The 21,787-nt window shown below is 55.9% G+C and overlaps 3 protein-coding genes and 1 long non-coding RNA gene across 13 annotated transcripts; 2 read left to right on the plus strand and 2 right to left on the minus strand.

The window, feature by feature from the left end:
* Positions 1-1,030: 1,030 nt before the first annotated feature.
* On the minus strand, positions 1,031-10,497 carry PATL2 (PAT1 homolog 2). Of its 9 annotated transcripts, none has more exons than XM_074880444.1 (20): positions 10,386-10,497; positions 8,011-8,167; positions 7,020-7,122; positions 6,534-6,832; positions 6,277-6,345; positions 6,101-6,166; positions 5,529-5,696; positions 5,328-5,441; positions 4,682-4,836; positions 4,463-4,546; positions 4,244-4,382; positions 3,997-4,117; positions 3,819-3,916; positions 3,426-3,470; positions 3,123-3,271; positions 2,716-2,875; positions 2,225-2,365; positions 2,050-2,147; positions 1,823-1,972; positions 1,031-1,410 (listed from the first exon to the last, which is right to left on the minus strand). In XM_074880444.1, the coding sequence occupies exons 2-20, from the start codon at positions 8,062-8,064 to the stop codon at positions 1,371-1,373; spliced, it is 2,253 nt and encodes a 750-aa protein (XP_074736545.1). In that variant the 5' UTR covers positions 8,065-8,167; positions 10,386-10,497; the 3' UTR covers positions 1,031-1,370. The 9 variants fall into 9 exon arrangements, with proteins under 9 accessions (XP_074736545.1, XP_074736546.1, XP_074736547.1 ...); XM_074880445.1 differs by lacking the exon at positions 10,386-10,497 and adding an exon at positions 8,593-8,700 and having other exon boundaries at positions 6,280-6,345; XM_074880446.1 differs by lacking the exon at positions 10,386-10,497 and adding an exon at positions 8,593-8,700 and having other exon boundaries at positions 3,123-3,259.
* Positions 9,966-12,768, plus strand: B2M (beta-2-microglobulin). Of its 2 annotated transcripts, none has more exons than XM_074880452.1 (4): positions 9,966-10,112; positions 10,495-10,782; positions 11,331-11,365; positions 12,491-12,768. In XM_074880452.1, the coding sequence occupies exons 1-3, from the start codon at positions 10,046-10,048 to the stop codon at positions 11,342-11,344; spliced, it is 369 nt and encodes a 122-aa protein (XP_074736553.1). In that variant the 5' UTR covers positions 9,966-10,045; the 3' UTR covers positions 11,345-11,365; positions 12,491-12,768. The 2 variants fall into 2 exon arrangements, with proteins under 2 accessions (XP_074736553.1, XP_074736554.1); XM_074880453.1 differs by having other exon boundaries at positions 11,331-11,356.
* Positions 12,769-14,275: 1,507 nt separating this feature from the next.
* Positions 14,276-18,061, minus strand: LOC141948244 (uncharacterized). Its single transcript, XR_012630401.1, has 4 exons — positions 17,974-18,061; positions 17,785-17,865; positions 15,484-15,753; positions 14,276-15,366 (listed from the first exon to the last, which is right to left on the minus strand). It is a non-coding gene; the product is annotated as an uncharacterized LOC141948244 (long non-coding RNA).
* Positions 15,961-21,776, plus strand: TERB2 (telomere repeat binding bouquet formation protein 2). Its single transcript, XM_074880454.1, has 6 exons — positions 15,961-16,623; positions 18,006-18,151; positions 19,476-19,537; positions 20,043-20,131; positions 20,242-20,333; positions 20,567-21,776. Exons 1-6 carry the CDS (start codon positions 16,100-16,102, stop codon positions 20,710-20,712), a joined length of 1,059 nt encoding a protein of 352 aa, XP_074736555.1. The 5' UTR covers positions 15,961-16,099; the 3' UTR covers positions 20,713-21,776.
* The last annotated feature ends 11 nt before the right edge of the window (positions 21,777-21,787 follow it).

The raw sequence follows: 21,787 nt of genomic DNA on the forward strand, positions 1-21,787 counted from the left end.
CCTACACCCTGCCTCCAGCACGAAGGGCAGGAGTGCCCTCTAGGTCCTGCAGCGCATCTGCGGCACTTCTTGTCTCTGTACAGCAGTATTCAGGCATCTCAGTTGCTACTCTGAAGTGTGTGTCAGAAGCCAAGATGTGAGCTGTCTTGATAAGCAGCAGAGATAAATCCCGCCCAACAGTTTAAAGGAATAGTTTCATCTACTTTCATCTACACAGGGTTGGAGCTTGGGCACAAGCTATCAGCCTGCAGATGAGACAACTTTCTGGTACAAATCTCTTCTGAATATACACCAGGCTTTGGGTGTCAAGTTCAGACCTCTGGATGGACAGACATCCAGGTGCTTAAGCAGAGGTGTCCTAGGCTCAGATGTCCCATCGGGTTAGGGGAAATCCCACTATATTCACCATACTAGTCAGGCAGGAGCCACAAAGATTTCTACAGTGACACCAGACGTTACACCGAGGCACACCCCCCCTCAGCCCTAGACGCAGAAGTGAGGGTCAGCTTGGGGTAGTCATGGTCAAAGCGGCTCAAGGTTCCAAAGGAACTTCATCATGATTATGTCTGCAAGCCTTTAGACTAATTACCCTTTGAGAGCTCAGCAGAGAGAAGATGTGCTTTATTACCCACCCCTGTGTGCTCACAATACTCCGTATCATACTCCATATCCTTCCCATGCACACCCAGATGTGCCCTTCCACATACACAGATCTTTCCCTTCCCCTCAGGGCAAGCTCCAACTCCTTCCCCACCATATCCCTTTTCTTCCAGCCCATTCCCCTCCCCGGGGGCTCAATTCCCCTCTGTCCCCAGACAGATGGATCCTCTGATCCCCTCCACTCCCTTCTGAGCACATTGCCTTCTCCTCCATCCCCCTTTAACCTCCTTCTGGGTCCTCTGTGCATCCCTCTCTGCTTCTCCTTCCCTTTACTGCGCACTTGGATCCCCACCATCCCCAACCAGGGGTCTCCATGCCCAGGTGATGTCTCCATGATCCCTATGCTTACAGCAAAAGCTGCCCACAGGAGTCAGAGAAGCTCATTAATCACCTTTTTATTTTACTTCAAGTGCTGTACACAAAAGTCACTCACCCCCAAGTGCTCCCAGTGCCCCTGTGCAGACCCCGCCTTGACACTTGGCATGATCCAGTGCTCACTGCTGCTGGGTACAAGGCCAAAATAAGTTACCAGCCTCCCTGTGCTGTGCTCCCAGGCACCAGGGCAGGTCAGCATCCGCCCTCGAGCGCCGGCCCTGCCAGTGCCCGGTTCACCCAGAGTGCCCTGCACCAGGGTAAGTGTTCGCTTTGAAACTCAAAGTCACAGCGTCAGGCCCTGCCCGTTCCCGGCTCCCGTCCCCGGCTCCCAGGGCTCAGCACGGCATGGCAGCCTCCGACAGCAGCGGGGAGCACCTGCAGGGACAGGAGGAAGTTGGAGCATCAGTTTGTCACACACACACACTGCTGGCAGCTGCCTGGAGCCTGCCTGCCCAACCACCCCAGCGTGCCCCAGAGCTGCTGGCTAAATTGCTGGGAGGGTTCCCTCAAGCTTAGCACCCCCCCCAACTTTGTTTCATCCCACGGGGACGTGCCATCAAGGTGTGGTGAACCTGACTGCAAATGCAAAACCCAGCATCAGCCAGGATGGTCCCAGGATCGCTAAAAACAGGAGCAAAGCCACAAGGATCAGCTCAGCCCTATAGAGGTTGAGAGACTTGTGTCCAATGTGGTCCCCAAGAGGACAGAAGCAGTGAGCCTCCGATGTCATCTGTGGCATCTGAGGCATCCCTGGCTGCAGCAGGGAGCCATGCCAGGCAATACTCACTCCATCTTGGCTTCCAGATGGTGGACGGTCTGCTTGTCCAGGTAGCGGCAGAAGAGCGAGAGAAGGTTGCTAGGCAAGAAGAGAGGCTCCACCAGCAAGGCCCTGGGCACTTGTGACAGCTCCCGAGCGACCAGGAACACCATGTCTGTCCTGGGGGCATCAACACAGGGGGTGAGCGCCCCACCAGCCGGCAAACCCCAAAGCCCGTTGTTTGCACAGCCCCTCACCACATCTCGAAGTCCCCACCGCGCGGCTCCAGCGGCACATCAGAGGACAGCAGCCTCTCACCGTGGCTCAGCAGGGAGTAGAGCAAGGAGATCCCAAACTGTGGGGAAGCAGCAGGAGGAGTGTCATGGCTGGTGGCGGTGGCACCCCGAGGCCCCCCTCCTTGGGGCCACCTACCTGATTCTTCAAGGCCATGGTGAGGGGCAGTTCAGGGGACTCAGGCAGAGGCCTGGTCATCTCCTGCAGGACCTCGATGAGTTTGCTGAAGGTCATCCTGCCCACCACCTCGTTCAATGGGCTGTAGAGCAGGGAGAGAGACTGGGCAGGGCAGAGGGGAGAGCAGGGATCTGAGACTGTTTGACCCACCACGGCCACAGCCCCATCCCTGAGCCCCATCCCAACACCTGGTGGGGGGGACACAAGGGTCAATGCTGTACCACCCTGGGGGGACACTGCCAGCAGGACCTGCTTTAACCCCTCCTGGAGACCTTTTTCCACCTCCTTAGGGAAGGAACAAGGCTCCTGCCTCATGTCAACCCCACTAGCTGCCTGGCCATGCTGGGACCCAGCAAGATGGGTCCCCCCCATTGCCCAGGGTGGACCCCCTGCAAGAGCAACAGGGAAGGGAGGCAGCCTGGGATGCCCCTGCCCTGGCTGGAGGTGCTCGCCTCGTCCAGCACATCTTTCTTCATGAGGAAGGGCAGGTGGTGGGTGATGGTCAGCAGGATCTTCTCCGCTTGCTCTTGGGTCAGGTGGGGCAGCAGCCGCGCTGTGAGCTTCTTGCCTTTCTGCACACACAGCAGTTGCAGGAATTCATCCTCTGCCTCCCTGGGGACAAAGGTTCCCCATTGACACAGGCCCTCAGGGACCTGCGGCATCTCTGCCTATTCAGAAGGACCAGCATCAGCTCTAGTGGAGGACGAGGCTCATGGGTAGGGTCAGCACAGGCCATGGTGACACATAGAAGACAGGATCACCCAGATCACCATCACCCAGAACTACTCCTCTGTGACCATCTGAGCCCTGCAAGGACCAGGACATGCTCCCCACTCCCCTCTCCCCATGACAAACTCACTCGTTGCTGCTGCAAGCCCTGATTTTCAAGGCTTGGTAGATACGCTCCACTTCTTGGCTCTTCTGCACCTGACAGCAGGGCTGCTGCTCCTCCAGGGCCAGGGACATCTTCCGCTGCATCTCCTCCACTTCCAGCAGCTGTAGGAAGAGCTGGAGAAATTGCACAGGGGGGCAGCTTGAAGCATCCTCTACCAATTGATTGTGCAGGACCCCTGCCCAGATAGATGTCCCCTCCCAGAGCTCCTTGGATGAAAGCTGAGTGTCTGCGTCATCCTGCCCTGCCCCGAAATTGCAGCTTGCTCACCTTCTCAATCCTGTGCAGCGCCCGAAGCCGGTGGCTCCCCGCAGCCTTCAGGAGGGGACAAATGAAGGCACAACAGTTACAGTCGGCACCAGACACCACTGCTGGCAGAGTGCTGGGCCAGCTGCTCCCTGGGGATCAGAGGATACAGAGCAACCCCAAAGGGAGGCCACGGCCAGCTCTGACTGCCCAGAGCCCCATCCCACCCCTTAGCAGAGGACAAGCTGCCACTGCTGAGGTGGCACCTGCTCCAACTGCGTGCCCTGTCCTGCAGCACGGGGCAGCAACCATACTTGGTCACAGCAGCTCCTAAAGCTGCTCCAGGGCCTGGGGAAAGCTCAGAGTGGCATCTCTGGGCATCCAGAGCACCAACCAGCCCAGCTTCCCCTCATCTACCTCCTCCACGAGGGCATGGTGCACAGCATCAATGGCCCGGCGAGGGCTGTAGCAAGTGGACACCGCGACCTGTCCCAGCGAGCCCGCGATGCGCACCACTGGGAGAGAGATGGGATATGGTGAGACCACGTCCTGTGAGCCCTTGCTTGGCCCCCCACCGCCCACCCCTGCCCCTCACCAGAGTTGTATGTCTCCACTTTCTGGATGAAGGGCGTGACCAGCTTGGGGGGCTCCTGCTTGTTGCGCCCACCAAGCAGCTCCTCCTCAGCCTGTCTGCGCTCCAGCCGGTGGTAGTATGTCTGTAACAACAGGCGTAGCCAGGAGGGGAGGCACCACCAGCCCTGGCACCCTCCAGCTCCCAAAGAGATGAAGTCCCAAGCCCCGAGGAGCAGAATAAGCCACCGGTGCTGCCAGCAGGAGCTCACCTGGTAGTAGTAGTCATCATCCATGTTCTCACTCTGCAGCTGGATCATCTCCACCTTGACAACCCAGTCCTTCTCCTTGGAAGTCATCAGCCCAGCATAAGGGTCCACTTTAGGAGACCACAGCTTCTTGGGGGAGATGCTGGCACAGGAGAGGATCGCAGCCTGCTGTGATGGCCCTGAGCCCCCCACCACCCTGCAGCTCCCCAGGGACCCCCTTACCTCTGCGCCTGCCCGCCTTGCTGCTGCCTCTGGGTCAGGATCCGCTGGTGCTGGGGGTGCAGCTGGGTCATGTGGCTGGGCAGGCTGCAAAGGAGACCAGACGGGGGTCAGGGGGCTCAGCACCCACACTAGAGCCATCCCCAGAGGGGGGACACCCCATCAGCTGCTTGGTGGGGCTCCTCCGGTCCCACCTGGGCACCCCACTCGCCATCCTGCTACCTGAGGTTCAGCTGGCCACTGGCCGACGGACTGAAGAAGAGAGCAGGGTCCAAAGAGGGAGACATGGGACCGAAGTGCGTGGCAAGAGACCGTGGCGGGCTGCTGATACTGGGTGACACGGGCTGGAAAGAGCTCGGAGACGCGTACCCTGTGGTCTGGAGAGGGAGAGAGAAGCGATCAAGTGTCTGAGCCCTCCAAGGGTCCCAGAGGTGTCTGACAGCTCTGTGCTGGCTTCTGGCTCCCATCGTCACAGGCCACCCTCTCCCTGCATGGAGGGGACACATAGGACACCACGGCAAGGTGATAGCCCCCAGGATATAGCTGAGCAAGACAGGGGACCCGGGTGTCACCAGGGACTGTGTGCCCCAGGTCCATCACCAGTGCTGCAGCAGGACACCAAGCACAACACCATGCCCAGTGCAGGTCCTGTGGGGACATCAGGACAAATGGGTTTATGAAGCAACAGCTACACCAGTGACTCCACTTTCCCCGATGGCAAGACACCAGAGACGGGTGCTCAGGACTAGATACAGCTGAAAAGTCTGTCCCGGATGGCAGAGCTTTGGGGAGGCACCGTCCCTATTCCCTGCTGCTTCAGGGCCACCTCAGAGGGGACACATCAGTGGCTTGCAGCCCACTGCATTACCTGGTTAGAAGCGAAGAACAGAGAGGGTCTGTGAGCCGGTGTGAAGGGCCGAGGGGAGCATGGGGAGCGAGGCATCAGAGGAGGCTGCTGCAGGGCAGGAGACAGGAGGGGATGCTGAAACAAGCCTGTTCTTAAGTCTGCACCTCTGGGAAGGGCAGGGCAGAGAAACAGGAGATGCAAGAGCCCCCTGAAAACCATTACCTGCTGGAGAAAGCGCTGGGGGAAGGACTTGGGAGACATCAGTCTTAAGTCAGGGCGCTTGAGCCGGGGAGACCCTCCGTAGCCCCTCTGCACAGTGGGGCCAAGGAAGTCAAGGGCCACATTGGGGGATGGTGGGGGCCCCTCCAGAACCTGGAGGATGGCTTTATCCTGCAGGAGGAGGCAGCAGAAGATTGGAACGGGGCCCAGCTGAGATCAGTTTAGTTCCCCCAGCATCAGGCAGCTCACCAAAACCTTTGGTGATTGCTCAAGCAGACCATGCACCTGCCAGGCTCCCATCCTGGCAGTGTGCAACAGCAGGGGATCCATGGGGACACCCAGCATGGGGGTCCCAGCCCCCAGACTCAACAGCTTTGCCTTCAAACCCAGGCTCTGCTTTAGGGTGGGCACCTCCACCCACAGCCTTATCACCCAAGAGACACATCTGTGCACCTCCAGACCCACGATGAGGCTTCGGAGGTCCCCCAGTCACCCCAAATCACCCGCATAACCCTTGGCCCAGGGTACTGGGGAGCCCTCAGCTGCTCCCCGAGGGCCTGGCTGGGGATACCCACCTCCAGCATGTGGTGGGGTGGGATGCTGCCAGGGCAGGACCCCCACACCACAGGATCCATCGCCAGCTGGAAAACAGTGAGGTGGTCAGCGCAGGGAAGGAGGACAGGAGAAGGGAGGCAAGGGACACTACAGGAACCACGCAGCCTCATTATGGGATGGGAGGGAACATTTTTACCACATCCTCTTTGCCAAACTCTGCCCAGCAAGCACCAATCCTGCTGTCCAGCACCGCTGAGTCCTGGCTCTGCAAGCAAAGAAGAGGTTACAGGGACATACCCAGCCCTGGCATGGCAGATCTTCCTTCTTTATGCAGGTACCCTCCACGGGGCAGGACCCACAGGGGTGAGGATGGAGGGGAGAACAGTGGGTCCCTGCAAGCCCCTCTGCCCACCAGCCAGGCGTGGGTCCCCTCCCTCTCCGCTCACACGTCACCTCCAGTGTGGGTTTGCTCTGCACAGCTCTCATCACCGCTGGGTCTCCCAGGTCATTGGGCTCCTCACAGGACTCCTGGTCTTCCTCAGTCCCCAGCTCCTCCTCCTCTTCCTCCAACTCAGCCTCCAGCTCCATCCCACCGTCCTCCTGGGGCTCTCCCAGCTCCTCAAGCTGCTCAGCCACTTGGAGCCCCAGTTCATCCCCGGCCTCGATCTCCTCTACCACCGCTTTGGCCAGTTCAGGGCTCGTCTCTGGAGGCATCAAGGGTTTTGCGGCATCCTCCTCAGTGGAGTCTCGGTCTTGGAGGGGGGAAGCAGAGCACGTCAGGGTGGGTGAGAGCCTGGGCAGTGCCCACCGGGGTTCCTGCTCCCAACCCAGCTCCTCACCAGGCAGGAGGACACCTTCTTCACCCCCACACCTCCATCCTCCTCACCCCACTGGGTGCTGACTAATCTCCCCAACACTGGAGCTCCCCTGAGATCTTACCTAATCCAAAGGTCATCTCGTTATACAGGTCAAGCTCTTCATCCTCCTCAGCCATCTCCTCCAGCAGAGGCACATCTTCCACCAGCAGGTAGTCCTCAAGGATCTGGAGTCAAAGCAGCAGGTTCTCACTAAGGGATAGGTAACCCTAACATGCTCTCAAAGTGGGGGGCACCCAGCCTCCCCCACCCCCCGCCCCGCTGGTGGTGCTGGGCAGCCCTCAGGGCTCACAGCTGCTCCACAATTAGAAAGGGAAGAGTGAGAGCCACTGGCACTGCCAGCGAGGGCATGACCCATGGGCTCAACACAGGGTAGGAGCCCACTGAAGCCTGCCGGGACCATGGCTGCAGCCACCCGGAGGTGACTCCTGCCAGTGCAGGGAATGCCGGCACAGAACAGCACCAGCGTGGCCAGCACTGAGGAACACCATTAGGCTTCAGAGTGAACACCCCACTACCGGGGCATAAAGAGTACCAGAGCACAAGGCAGGGAAGAGCACCCCACCAGCACCTCCAGGTCAGCATCTTTACCGGTACCGACCGCTCCGGAGAGAGCCAGAACCGAGAGAGGTAGCCCCGGGGAAACCGGCACCGAAGGGGAGAGGGGGGGGGGGGGGTGACCCAGGGAAGCGGGAGAGGAGACAGCCCCAGGGACAGAGCAGCACAGCAGGGCGGGCACTCACAATCGGCTCGCCACCCTCCGCCATACCGCGGTACCACCCGCCCGCCCGCGTCCCTCTACGGGGCCGGGCTGCCCCCGCCGCCGCCTTTTACGGACCGCCGCCGCCGCTCCGGCGGCACCGCGCCGCTGCGCACGCGCCTGCCGTACAGCATGGCGGCGCCCAGCTGCGTTCTGCGCCTGCGCAGTCGCTTCTCCCCGCCCCCCATGCCAGGCCACGCCCACCTGGCCCGGCCCGCCGCCGGTACGTGGAGCAGGGATGGGTTTGAGGTTTCATGACCCCACCCGCGAAAAGGGGGTGTAAAACTGCAAACACCTGGGTCTTTCGGGGCACAGAAAACCCCAGCCCGGCTTTTTCCACTGCTCTCATCACTCCCTGCCAGTGATGGTGGTTTCTGAACTGATACTTCTCTGAGCAGTCGTGGAAAACCAGCAGGATGTGGTGGATCCGGCTGGAAGTGCGCCTCGGACATCTACGGCAGTAGATTTGAAAGCACAGGGAGGCAAAACTAAGGTGAAGCCGCTGTAAATCTCTGCATCTCGCAAAGCGCAGCAGGCTGCCCTCATCCCCCTGAATGCTGGGAGCCCCTCGGTCACGTCAGGCCTCACCCACTCCTTAAATATTTCTCTCTGCTAATAAAACCAGAAGTGCCCTAAAAGAGGAAGATTTGGCTGCTCTAAGCAAAACAGTACGGACTGTAGAAACATCACGTGGAAGAACCTCGTGGTTCAGCTTCTCTTTATGGAGAAAGTCTGTCAAGCATTGCTGGTTACAGCAGAGTCATCTCCAGGGTTTCCTGTCCCAAAGGGCAGAACCCGGATGTCAGCACAAAGGATCCATGTCCTGCAATCAGCTATTTGTGTAATTAATCCTCCTCAAGCCAAGGGGATCGCTCACCTGAGTGGAGCCAGACTAGTCTGAGGGTCGGGCAGTGCCCCCCGATGCCAGCACAGCTGCTGATGCAGCAGTCAGGGCTTATTTCTGTGAGAGCCCTGAGATCCCTGATAAGGCTCTGGCAGCAGCTGTGTCCCCTTATCTCACAGTGAAAACACTCAACAGCAGCTGCACGGCCACCAGTGCTGCTCACCAGGCAGCCAGCAAAGGGAGCACGAGCTCGTCTCAGAGCTGGTCTGGTGGGGAGTGATAATGAGTATTTGCAGGTTTTTTGTTTTGCTCAGTGTCTACTGATTTACCTTCTGCCTTTGTGTGGGGGATGTTCTCCGTACATGTTTTACTGATTTAAGTTAGGTCTTTAAATGGGATGTATTAAGAAGGCAAGTCTTAAAGAGACCCAGTTAGAGGAGCTCTGTGATACTGCTGTTTTCTCTCCACTAGTAGTGACTTTCCTTTCTTTTCTGTTCTTAACTTTTTAATACTTACACAGCTGGATGGAAAACAATATATGTGTACCTGCTTCCCAGCCTGAAACAGTGACTGAAGCAGTACATGACCTGTAAATTACAAGCAGACAAGCTCCTAGGTGCATAAAATATCTGCCTGCTCTTTAACAATGGTTCATTTCCCTTTTTTAACCTTGGTTTTCTTAATGCTGCTCTTCAAAGCTGCCCTACATCTCTCCCCCAAGCAGCATTATGGGGCCGTTTGGAGGTGCAGCCAGCCTAGCTGGGCTATAGTGCTTAGTTGTTTTCAGAGGAGGCGCCAGAAAACCTGTATCTTTGACCTTTGGGTTCTTGTGTTTGACATCACGGAGCCTGTGCTGCACTCGAATGGCAGAGACAGTCCATCCCCCAGCCACCAGACAGAGATGCTGATGCCCAGGCTTTGACAGAAAGCACGCCAAGGTTCAAGAAGGAAGGCAGCCAGGCTGTACCAGTGTTGGCTGTTGGTGTAATACCGGCCCTGGTTGCGAAATCCTCCACGAGAGGTGTTTTTTTTGGTGAGAAACAGGAGCCTGGTGAGCACCGGTACCACCTCATGCCTTTGACGCCTCCATCCCTGAGGTGAAGGCCAAGGGCCGGAGAGGCCCCGGGACAGGGCAGGCCGCGCCTGGGGCACCACCGCAGCAGCAGCAGCAGCCCCTCTCGCGGCCGGGCTGCCGGCGAGCCCCCGGCTGTTGTGGCGCCGGGCAGAGCCGCGGCTGGGCCCAGCGGGGCGGCTCCGGGCCCGCCGAGCGCCGGGCGGTGCCCCGGGCCTGAAGGGAAAGCGAAAGCGAAAGCGAAGCGGCCCGCGCTGGGCGGGCTCGGATAACCTCTCAGCTTCCTCCCGGCCTGGAGACTGATGACGCGTCGGCAGCTCCGCAGCGCGATTGGCCGCGCGCGGCAGAGGCTATAAAAGGCGACGGGCGAGGGGGGCGGGCTAGTCCGTGAGGGGAGCGGAGCGGGTGGCAGCTATGGAGCTGGTGCTGAAGGCGGGCGTCCTGGTGCTCATCGCCCTGCTCGGCCTGGGGAAGGCGGATGGTGAGTGCTGGAGGCGGCGTCAAGGGCACCGCTGGGGCTGGGGGGGGGTCTGGTACAGATTGGGGGCGGGGGGGCAGGTGCTGGGGGGGGCCTGGTGCCAGTTACGGGGGGGGAGGGCGCGGGAGGGGCTGTGAGGGACCCGGTACGGTGGGGAGCGGGTGCTGTGAGGGGCCCGGTACCGGTTACCGGAGGGGCCGTGAGGGGCCCGGTACGGTGGGGAGCGGGTGCTGTGAGGGGCCCGGTACCGGGGAGGGGGCGGTGGGGCTCTCTTACCCGCGTGAGCCGGGCGGGAGGTGCGGTGAGGGGCCCGGTGTCGGTGGCTACTCCGAGGCGGTGCCCGCTGCAGCCCTGCTTCTCACTACCCCCTTACACTCCTCTCCAGAGACCAGCTCTCCGCCGAAGGTGGAGGTGTACTCCCGCAAACATGCCTCAAGCGGAGAGGAAAACGTCCTCAACTGCTTCGTGAGTGGTTTCCACCCTCCGAAGATCGATATCACCCTCCTCAAGAACGGGGAGCCCATGACCGGGGTGCAGTACGCGGACATGTCCTTCAACGACAAGTGGCTTTTCCAGCGCCTGGTGTATGCGCCGTTCACCCCCCAGAAGGGCGACGTCTACGTTTGCAGGGTGGCCCATTCTGCCTTCAGAGAGCCGCAGTCTTTCCGTTGGGGTATTGTTTGCCTTCCTCTTCAAGCTTTGCTTGGTGGTTCATGTGCCGAAGCCAGAGCTCGTTAATTTATGTCCACGGTGTCTCTGTTCCTCTTCTTAGGAAGAGGGGTGCTGTAATGGGGTAGATTTTGAAGGCCTTGTGCAATAGATGGAAAATTAACTTGGTTTCAGCTGGGCTGTGTGTGCCTGTGAAAGTTTGTTAGTAGCAGGCAGGGAAGACTCCTGTTGGTATTATCAATATTTGGCTATTATTGCCTAACAACTCTTAGGGGAGCACTCTGATCTCTTTCTAGGTGAACTTGCCTAGAAAGAGATGGGTCATGCAGTGATTTTTGGCTTTATATTTGGTGAATATGAAGAAGGATGTAGCTAGCAGTGGGGACTGATCACAGTGACCCAGCCTGCTACAGCAAGCACACAGCCAAGCAGGGGCCGCTCTCTGGTTACTGCAGTTTCTCTGCTGTTTTTAGTGGGGGTGGGCTCGTGGTGATGGGAGAGAAGGGGTTCTGTTTGCCCCGAAGCCTAATGCTCTGCTCTTCTTTCTTGCAGATGCAGACATGTAAGCTGTGTCTGAGGTAATCATGGTGAGTTAATGCTGATGCTCTGTGCTGGTAAGGGGAACGTGGACCACTCTCTGTAGGGAGGAAGTGTGTAGCTTGCAGAGCTGAGGAACAAAAGCAACCACTCCCCCTCCAAAAAAAACCCAAGTGTTGCCGCTGATTGGGAGCGAGGCTGTTCCCACACCCTTTCTACCCACTGTTTTGGCCAGTTCTTAGCCATACCTTGCCTACAGGAGTCTCCTTTGCTCAAAAGAAAGGAGCTCCTTGGAGCAAAACTTCCTGGTGTGTCTTTGGAACTCTGCCAGGAACTCTGTTCAGAGTTGTCGCGTGCCCTCTAGTGCTTCCCCAGACCACCCGGTGCTGTCGTCTGCCTGGTGAGAAGGAAGTTGCTGTACCTGGAAATCCCCCGGACGTGGGGGGAGGCAGACTGGTTACCCTGTGGCAGGCAGCATGTCGGCTTGGTAATGTGGGATTTGAGGCGAATCAGTGCCTTGCTGCCAAAGCAGAAAGCAGTCTTGGTTTTATTCACTGGTGTGTCACAGTCTGAGGGCTCCAGGTTCTTCACGTTATCTGGACATAACTGAGCCGGATTTAGCAGTCGGGTAAAAACTAGTTTAACACTTGATAGGGAAAAGAAAACTGCAACTATGTCAGCTAGGTCACATGTCTTCAGTGCGGGTTGAAATGGCTTCGTTATGTGCCCAGGCAGAGGCTGGATAATTATTAACTGTGCCCAGACAAGCTTTGCCAAGATCTCGCTTGAAATGCCCCGTACGTGGTGGAATGTTGGCGTGAGGGTCGCTGGTGGCGAGGGGTGCCAGGCTTGGTTGGAGGTGGGGTTCTGGGGACAAGGATTTACTGAGCTGGGGCGGAGGAGTTGAGAGCAGGATAAAGGGGGAATATCTGTGCAGCTGGTGCTTGGGGTGGGGAGCAAGGATTATTTTGGCAGAGGATTTCTTGTTGAACTCTGAACCCCTGCCAAGCAGTTTCTGCAGGATTTTTATCTAAATGTAATTGAAAGGTGGTCTGTCAGCCTGCAGCTGGGACTCTGCAGTTGGAGTTCCCTTGTGGAAAACACTTTTTTCCCTAAAATAATTACAGTTGAAGGTGTGAACACTGACTGATGTCAATCTCCTCTCCCCCATGCAGGTTTGAAAAATTCTGCCTTGCAAGCCAAAATCTTCTTGAGCTTCTCTCCTTTACATCCTGCCTCTGGATATGAAGAACAGCAATTGTGTATTAACAAGGAATTCTGCAGTGAAGCTTGTTGTCAATGCATCATTTATCCACAGCAGCACGCGAGCACATATTTATAAATATCCACATTACTGATTAAAAAAAAAATTGTAGCTCTTCAGTGCTCTGAAATGTATGAGATTTTTGCCTTTAATAAAATTGGAGGACCTTAGTGGGGTCCTTAAAATGTTTCTTTGGAGTCATATGGCAACTTGAGCTGATTTCGTGGGCTCCGATGGCTGTTGGGTTGTGGGTGGATCTGGAGCATGGTGGCACTGTGCTCAGCTGCGCTTTTTTATCCCACTGAGAAAGTGCAGGAATGCTTTTCCATTTAAAAAAAAGAGAATTAAAGGTTTATCGGGTTTATGTGGGATCTGCCTGGCCCCAGGCTCTGAAGGGAAGGCACAAGGTTAAACAAAGGGACAAAGTAACCCTGGGGACACTGGGTCTGATCCTGAAGCTGGATGAGAGGAAAAAGGAGCGATGGGCAGGACGTGGTGTCGCTCCAAGGGGGAGAGCTCCAGCTGATGCTTCCTGCCGGTGTGTGGTGTGAAGCTGGGCCGAGGGGAAACAGACGTGTGGGTGTCAGTGACCTTCACTTCTGGTTTTCTCTTCCGTAAGTAGCTGACCCCACAGAGAAGCCCTGTTGGGGTCTGGTCTTCCGCTGTACCTTGGGGGTTTGGTGACACTGCCCAAAAATGGTGCTGCTTGGTAGATCCATCAGCCTGCTTTTATTCGATGAAGAAATCGGTGTGATTGCTTGATGCATGTTGGATCGAGGAGGATCTAATCGTTGTGGATCTTGTGTATATGAACAAGGATTCCTGGCAACCCAGTGGGTGTGAGATCACACACCTCCTCTTGGGTACATTCAGATTTGGTGTGACAATGCACTTGAGATTTTGGGGGATCTCAGCTTGTTTCATCGCTTTTTCCATTATAACCGCGTTTTCTGTTAAGGATTAGGAAAATCCAAACTTGCAGTTCCCATACCCGGGTTGGAGGTTGCTGGGGTGAAGGGACTAGTTATGGGGGTCCCTTTGTGCTCATCAGAGGAGCATTCAAACCGGGAGAGGCGGGGATGTTGTGGCTGGGTGGTGATGCAGAGCGCCCATCCCCCAGCGGGGGACAGCAGGGCTCGCCCGGCCGCGCTGCTCAGCCTGCTGTGAGAGCCCGAGGGGGCTTGAGCTGTGGACCACGTCCTGGCCACCTCTGAATCACAAAGAGCCACCAAAGTGCCTACCACCACCTCGACTTCACTTTTCCTGTCCTCGGGAACATTGGAGAGTAAAGGCTGGGTGCGTCACAGCAACAGGAGAACTTCATCCTAATTAGGACACAAGCGGAGTCGACTGCAGCAGCTGAAGGCGCAGTGGCACAGGCAACATGGGGTGACCACATCTCCAAAGGAAACGTATATCGTGTTCCCTCACTGGGGAAGTCTTTGCCCCGATTGCATCTGTGGGATTTTTGTGGTCTTACTTAGGAAATATTTTGACAGTTTACTCAAAAATCCCCCCCTCCGGAGACAACAATGCATGCCAATCCCAGAGGCTGGCTAATATTGATTAACATCGGAATTTCAGGAGTGTATCTAGAAAAAAACTGTTTTATCAGGCATCCTTGAGGTCCAGCTTGGGGGGTCTAAAGGTACCCAGGGTGCAGCTGCACTGCTGCTGCTGGCTTTTCAGCAGAAGTTCCCAGGGGTTGGGGGTGTTGAGGGATATCTTGGCAAATTTGCAGCATGAAACAGGCCTCGTTTGTGCTTTATGAGCCACAAGTAAACTATTTCCTGAGTCAGCCAAATGAGGGTAATTTTAGGAGAGTGACTCTTTAGGAGAACAACTTAGAAGAACTTTTTTGAAGACCAATTTCTTCAACGTCACATCTCTTTGGATTTTTTTAAAGCTTCAGCAGTATGGTAGGGAGAAAAGCTGAAGGAATGGGTGCAAGAGGAGGGAAAAAATCATTCAAGACAGACAGCTGAATACAGATGTCCTCCTAGAAAAGTGAAACAAAATGAAAAGCGTCCCATCCAGTCCCAGCTCTGCTACCACAGCTCCAGCTCTGTGGGAATGGATTTGCCATCTGTTCCCTCTCCAGCAAGCAAACCACAGCGAGGTGGGTAAAGGCAGATATCCACAGCGTGGTTTTGTCGAAACCTTCATGCAGTGTCTGCAAGAGGAAGGCTGCACTGCCCCAGGCCAGTCCTGGCTAGTTGACACAGGCTGGCCTGTTTCAGCTCAACTGAGCCAGGCCTACCTGTACCACACAGCAATTAAATGTGGCCTAATGCCTCTCCTTAATCTTTTTCTCCTTTACTTTGATAAATCACCACGCCCTTTGTGGGAAGAAGAGTGCAAGCAGAAATAATTCTTCAGCTTGTGTAAAAACTTGATTAGAAATGTGTAAGAATCAAAGACCAGGGGGTTCTGTATCACTTTTCAGTACTTCTGACACTTGACTTTTTGGGGCATGTTCAGCTTCTCTTAGGTATATGCACTAGTAAATCTTTTTTCCTGGGATGTGCAGATAATCTGAGAGTGGAGGAGACCAGGTTGAGCCTTCACACAGCTGTCTCACCTGCGTGTCCTGCTGGGCTGGACTTGCCCCATATTCACCAGGTTTGGTGGTCACACACTGCCTGGCAGGATGGTTTGTTCCCTCGCAGCACAAAGCACGCGCCGTCTGAAGGGGACAGGGTCTGATGCAGCCGACAGCATGTGAGGACACGAAATCCAGGCAAGGAGATGCCGTCATCTTCTCACTACCTTCTCTTTTGCCACCACCTACAGAGAAAATGAATACAGAGCGTCTCCAGGGAAGCTCGCTCCCCCCATGGGACAGAGGGGAGGAGTGCAGACTGGACAGTGAAGGAGGCCACAGTGTGAAGGCTTTTGCCTCACCTTTCTGCAGAAGCTGGAAGATTCAGATGGCGCAGGAGTGGAGAGGACCGAGGCCGTCGGACACTGCTCGGCTCTGCCACTGCCTTCTCCTCGGCAAGTCAGCCACAGACGCTGCCTCCTCCATGCCCTCAGCTTGTCCTGTCCCCTTTCCAGGAGTGACACAAGTTGGTCAGAGCTGTGGAGGGTTTCTAGAGGAGGCTGAGCATCAACGTGCCCCAGACACCAGCGCTGAAATCGCGGCGCAGCCTGGCCCCGCTGTGCATCGGTCACCTGCGGACATTTTGGGGTGCTCAGCCGAGCGCAGGCAGGCACGGGGCGGGGGCCGGGAGCCCTCATGGCGGGCGGTTTGAGACCTGCACGGCTTCGCTTGCCGCTGCCTGGACCACTCGGGGCGGGGGGGAGGCGGTTGGCAGCCAGACCTGGAAACGGCCGCTGCCCCTCGGGGCTCAGCGCCCGCAGGATCTTCCCGCCGCCCCCTCAGGGTCTTCCCGCCGCCCCTCAGGGCTCCTCCCGCCGCCCCCTCAGGATCTTCCCGCCGTCCCTCAGGGCTCCTCCCGGCACCGCCACCTCAGGGCTTCTCCTCCTCCTCCTCCCGCCGCCGCCGCTTCCCGCCGCGATGTTCCGGGGCCACCGCGCCTGGTTCTCGCAGAGCGTCAGCCCGGGCCCGCGGGAGCTGTGGGGTGAGGCTCTGGGGCAGGGAGCAGACAGACGGCCTCGGTGGGGCCGAGCCCCAGCACAGCCCCGTCACCCCGCAGTGGGGCACAGCAATGGCGGCACAGCCCCGCCACCCCTCGGCGGGGCAGAGCAGGGGTTTGGCAGCCCCCCGCCCCGTGTTGGGGCAGGCCATGGTGCCCCCACCCTTGGGAAGAGCCCAGAAAAGTCCTCGGTGAGGCAGCGGGAGACCCACAGCCATGGGGGGCCCATCACAGCTCCCACTTCAGGGCCCGGCGCCGCGGCCCCACAGCCAGCCTGGGCAGCTGTCCCCATCCCAGGCCACCCAGAGGTGGGGACCCGGTGGGGCATCCACCTTCCTCCTCACCCCGCTCTTCCCCCCACAGCGGCCGGCGGCGGGGCGCTGGCCCACTGGCGGGACGCCGGCTACCTCTTCAGCAGCGATGCCGCCCACCCGGACACCCGCAGGTGGGCCGTGTCCCCCGGCCACCGACCCTCACGTCACCCCCACACTGGCAGCCCTGTTTCACACTCGCGTTGAGCCCTCTTCACGCAATGGCTGCAGAGAGCGAAAGATCAGCGAAGGCATAGATAACAGTTTTAATGTATTTAATGTATTTAATGGATGCCAACATCCTTTAAAAGGCACTTTTGAAGTGCCTGGTACAGGTCTGCTGGGGTTTTACTGCTTAGTGGAGTCTGAAAACTCACACCCGTGCTAAACTGTAGCTAGACAAAACGGAAAACGGCTGCAAAAACCATCCACGTTGGCTTAAGTCCGATGTAAATTAAACTAATTGCACTGTATTTCTTGCTACATTTAAATTGATCTACTGGAAAACTCAGGGTCTAAAATAGAGGTAACACCATCCCCATGGAAGGAATCAGGTGCTAAAAAGTCAACATGAGTTAACTCTGAAAGCAAGCATGGAGGTAAAAATGGCTGGAAAAGGGCTGAATTGCTATTTTCCTTCTGCTTGCTTAATATAAAAAATATCAGAGATCTCAAGAACAAATATAAGAAAAAGCTATTCAGAGTCTTCCTCCAGCTAGTGAATATATATATTCAATGTCATGTAAATGTATTTATGTGAAAGGGAACTGCAATATTTTCTCACAATGCTCTGCAGCAGGTTTTGCTAGGCTGAACTAAGCAGCTTCTTTTAACACAATTGCTTAAAACTGGCTTAGATTTTTTTTTAATCCTTCAGCCACCCACTCCAGCTGTGGAAGGGGAATCCCAAGAAACTTGGAGTAACGACCTTCCTTCCGACATAGCATCCTGCTGGACTGGGTTGTTCCCCCAGGGGGAATTACATATATAAAATGTATATATATATTCAATGTTCTTGGGAAAAATGCAGTCATTATCCATACCCTGAAACCCGGCAAACAATATTTAATTCCCCTCTAAGGAGGACGGTGAGTGCTTGAGCATCCTCTACCCACCCTTCCTTGCTCAGTTGTAATGATGCTGGTTTGGGGACTGCACCGTGAGCCTGAGCAGGGACCAGCGGGGTTAAGAATAAATAAATAAAAATCACTTTTTCCCCCTCCCTGACGAACCAGTCTCATCTCAAGAGCAGAGTGTGCAGCGGTGCCATTTAGTCCCTAAAAATGTGTGTTTACCTGGTGTCCAGTGTTCTTCCTCCAGGCTGTTCTCAGGAGGTGCCAGCAGCCAGGACTGTAACAGGACATTGCTTGTAGAGTCTCATAGTTAGAAAATTAGAGAAAATTAGGTGCTTTTGGCAAAAACATCGGAGCAGGCCAGTTTTAATGACAATACCCCTCTACACTTTTTGTTTTTTTCAGGTTTACCTTTAGAAACCAGCTGTCTTTTTGTCTTCCAGAATACACGAGAGCCTCGATTACTTGGAGGGCAGAGCCACTGTCTTTCACTCCCGTTACCTCTCTGCGTGGGCGAGCACTGGTGCAGGAGTGAACCCGTCGGTGTTTCTGGGCCACTTCGTCCTGCCACCTGCCTGCTTGCAAGAAGGTCAGGGAAAAAAAAAAACATCAGTTTTGCTCCCCTAGGGGTGCTCCCATGAGTGCAGCCTTTTGGGGGTGCAAACCAGAACCTCCAATTATTTCTGCTCTAGGGAATTCTAGGGAATTTCCTTCTGCTGGGAGCAATTCTTCCTCCCCGGAGACAGAGGATGCTCCGTCTATTATATTCTCCATCTATTATCATAGAATTGTAGAATCACAGCGTGGTTTGGGTTGGAAGGAACCTTAAAGATCATCCAGTTCCACACCCTGCCATGGGCAGGGACACCTTCCACTAGCCCAGGTTGCCCAAAGCCCTGTCCAACCTGGCCTTGAATACTGCCAGGGAGGGGGCAGCCACAGCTCCTCTGGGCACAGGGAAGAATTTCTTCCTTAGATCTAATCTAAATCTTCCCTCTTTCAGTTTAAATCCATTACCCCTCATCCCATCCCTACACTCCCTGATCAAGAGGCCCTCCCCACCTTTCCTGTAGCCCCTTTAAGTCCTGGGAGGCTGCTCTAAGGTCTCCCCGGAGCCTTTTCTTCTCCAGCTGAACCCCCCCAACTCTCTCAGCCTGTCCTCACCGGGGAGGTGCTCCAGCCCCCTGAGCATCTTTGTGGCCTCCTCTGGACCTGCTTGAGCAGGTCCATGTCCCTCTTATGTTGGTGCCCCCAGAGCTGGACACAGCACTGCAGGGGGGGTCTCACGAGGGCAGAGTAGAGGGGGAGAATCCCCTCCCTTGACCTGCTGCCCACACTTCTCTGGATGCAGCCCAGGGTACCGTTGGCTTTCTGGGCTGTGAGCACACATTGCTGGCTCACAGTCAGTTTTCCATCCACTAATCCCCCCAAGTCCTTCTCCTTGGGGCTGCTCTCCAGCCACTCATGGCCCAGCCTGGATTTGTGCTTGGGATTGCCCCGACCCATGGGCAGGACCTTGCACTTGGCCTTGCTGAACTCCATGAGGTTTGTCCCACTTCTCCAGCCTGTCCAGGTCCCTCTGGATGGATCCAGCGTGTGACCGCACCACACAGCTCGGTGTCACTGTTGAACTTGCTGAGGGTGCACTCGATCCCACTGTCCAGGTCACCAACAAAGATGTTAAACTGTGCCAGTCCCCACCGTGGCCCCTGAGGAGGCCGCTCGTCACCGCTCTCCAGCTGGACATGGAGCCCTCGCACTGCATTAGTGAGCAGCACCACGCAGCGAGCTCCTGCCAGGGCCCCGTGTGCCTTCGCTGGCACCTGCGAGGGGCAGGGGCTTGCACAGGCACTGACTGCTGCAGTCTCACCCTTTGATACTCTCTCAGTCATTTATTTTTTTGTTCATGGCAGAAATCAGAAGGAAAATCGGTAGTTTTATTTGGGAGCAGACGGGTGATTCACTTGCAGAACAGGTAAGATGAGAAATTTATACTACAGCAGGTGTAGCTTAAAAAAATATCAGTTGTATGAACTTCAGGGAGCCTGGTTTTCATCCCAGCCCCGCAGCCCAAATATGGGATTAAATCTTGTGCTTGCTGCACTGTGTCACTCCCAGTGTGACACCCCAGCGGGACAGCACTGGATTGGGCGTGGGACACGCGGAGGGGTTTTCTCCCTCCCTCAGACGGACGTCCAGTGTCCCTGGCACACCCTCCGGGGATGCTGATCGCTGAGGCCTGAGCTCAGACCTTTCATGGGGCATTTCCCTTCCCCACGCAGCTCCGAGACACTGCCCGCTCTCTTCTCACAGCAACTTCTCGGTACTTTTGAAGTGAGAGTGGGATTAGATTTAAAATTGTATTCTAAATTATGCTTGAAATCGCAAATCCTAAAAATACCGTTCTCTTGGACCACGTCTCTAGTGTTTCGCAGGGTACCCAGGACAGTTTTAACTCAACTCTGTGTTTATACTCGCAGCCCAACAAAAATCTGACGGATGAACCGGAGGCGTCGAGAGAAGGCTGTGAGGAAGAAGCGGAGGAGGATGTGCTAGACCTGGCTGAAAGGTATTTCCCTGACCTTGGGGGTAGGATTTGAACACATCCCCTAAACTTCAAGAGGTCCCCAAAGCACAGGAAATAATGCACAGGTATTTCCCCCCCGCCCCACCATACAGCAGCGAAGAAGAAACAGGCTCTAGAGCACCTGCCCAGGGGGAATTTCCATACCGTGCCCTCCAGGAATACCCGATGAATAACATGGTGACAGGTAACGTTTGGTGTCGGTAGATTTTTAAGGAGTGGGAAATATTCCTGAAAACGATTGTGGATGAAGCAGGGACCCGCCGTGTGCTCCTCGCTTCCTCCTGGTACTTACAGCATTTTGCTGAGGGTGTGACTGGAATGGCTCCCTTCCTTCCGCACTCTGCGCTTCCCACTGCCCTGGTTTGGTGGGAGGAGAGGGCAGCTCCCCTGGGTGAGAGCCACGCTTTCTCTTCGCAGGCTACCCCTCTGCTCGTGACATGAAGAAATACACCGGGGAGCTCCGCGATTTCATCCCCGGCACCTTGGGCTACACCGTGTATTGGATTCAGAACGAAATTAACATTTACTCCAACGCAAAGACTAGAATGAAGAGAAAATTCTAAGTAACAAGTGGCCGCTCGCATCAACCCCTTAAATAAGAGCTGCCAGAGCGCTATCGGTCGTGTTTGGAAATTCAGTCCCGTGGTTAAGATGCTGGGATGCCTCCTTGCTCGCTCTCTTCTACAGATTGATGGTTATTTTACCCGTCAGTTGGTGTTCTCCTCGTGTTTTAGTTAAATAGCGCAGAGATGGGTGGTATCGAGCTGCAAATTCTGAGTTAAAATCTCCACAGTACGCGGGAGATTTATAAATTATCCCTGCTTGGCTTATCCACGGCAGCTCAGCCAGTTCAATGTATAGTTAAATACCTGGCTACGCTTACTGTAAACATCTTTAAAAAACTATTTAAAACAAATTTCACAGCAAACTTAAATATAGACTTTTTCCCCAAAACACAAATCCTTTTGTCTTTTTCTTTGTGCCGGGGGTTTTAAGGAGTGGCTGTGAGCAGCAGCTTTCCCTGGGGGGACGCAGCCAGGTGTCCTGGCAGGGAGCAGTCACCCCACGGCACAGCCACACCCACCACGCTCACTGGTGGGACCCGGGTGGGACCCAGAGCCTCTGTACAAGAGGAGAGTTTTGGGAGGTGAACCCCAAAACTCTTCCATGCCTGTTGCACCCTGGGGAAATCGCTGGGTGGAGCATCTGAAGGACAGCACAAGCCTCACCAGGGCCTGTCTCCACACGGGAGCTTCCACCCCCACACACAGCTCAGCCCAGCTCACTCCCCTCAAAGAAAACCAGTGACAAGACTTTCATTTAAGCACTTAAAAGCGACCAACGCGGTTATAAAAAGCAACTTTTATTCTGGCACAGCACGGCCCCCAAGCTGCCCGCTCGGAGGAGGCACCGAGCGGAGGGGCTGCGGCACGCGCCAAGGAGCCCCCACCCTCATCCTCTCCCACCGCCCTGCCAACAGGAGAGCCTGTACAGCAACAGCTTTACCCCCCAAACAGCCAGGAAAGAACTCAAAAAGATGCCAGCAAAGCTGTTGACTCCTCCTCACCCTCTGAAGCCTCGGACAACTGTATCTGGGCCGCGGCACCCGAGGATCCCCCCCTCCTCCTCCCTGGCAAC

Source organism: Strix uralensis, chromosome 11 (genome assembly GCF_047716275.1).
Source record: "Strix uralensis isolate ZFMK-TIS-50842 chromosome 11, bStrUra1, whole genome shotgun sequence".
NCBI classification, from domain to species: domain Eukaryota; kingdom Metazoa; phylum Chordata; class Aves; order Strigiformes; family Strigidae; genus Strix; species Strix uralensis.

What these genes read in the sequence shown, in the direction of transcription:
- TERB2 (XM_074880454.1), top strand. Translation starts at nt 16,100, where the DNA reads ATGTTCCGGGGCCACCGCGCCTGGTTCTCGCAGAGCGTCAGCCCGGGC. An exon ending in GTGCTAGACCTGGCTGAAAG is followed by an intron (nt 20,132 to 20,241) that starts GTATTTCCCTGA and finishes CCCACCATACAG; the next exon opens with CAGCGAAGAAGAAACAGGCT. An exon ending in GATGAATAACATGGTGACAG is followed by an intron (nt 20,334 to 20,566) that starts GTAACGTTTGGT and finishes TTCTCTTCGCAG; the next exon opens with GCTACCCCTCTGCTCGTGAC.
- PATL2 (XM_074880441.1), bottom strand. Translation starts at nt 7,722, where the DNA reads ATGGCGGAGGGTGGCGAGCCGATT. An exon ending in CACCCCACCACATGCTGGAG is followed by an intron (nt 5,697 to 6,100) that starts GTGGGTATCCCC and finishes CTCCTCCTGCAG; the next exon opens with GATAAAGCCATCCTCCAGGT. An exon ending in ATGATGACTACTACTACCAG is followed by an intron (nt 4,118 to 4,243) that starts GTGAGCTCCTGC and finishes CTGTTGTTACAG; the next exon opens with ACATACTACCACCGGCTGGA.
- B2M (XM_074880452.1), top strand. Translation starts at nt 10,046, where the DNA reads ATGGAGCTGGTGCTGAAGGCGGGCGTCCTGGTGCTCATCGCCCTGCTC. An exon ending in CGGCCTGGGGAAGGCGGATG is followed by an intron (nt 10,113 to 10,494) that starts GTGAGTGCTGGA and finishes ACTCCTCTCCAG; the next exon opens with AGACCAGCTCTCCGCCGAAG.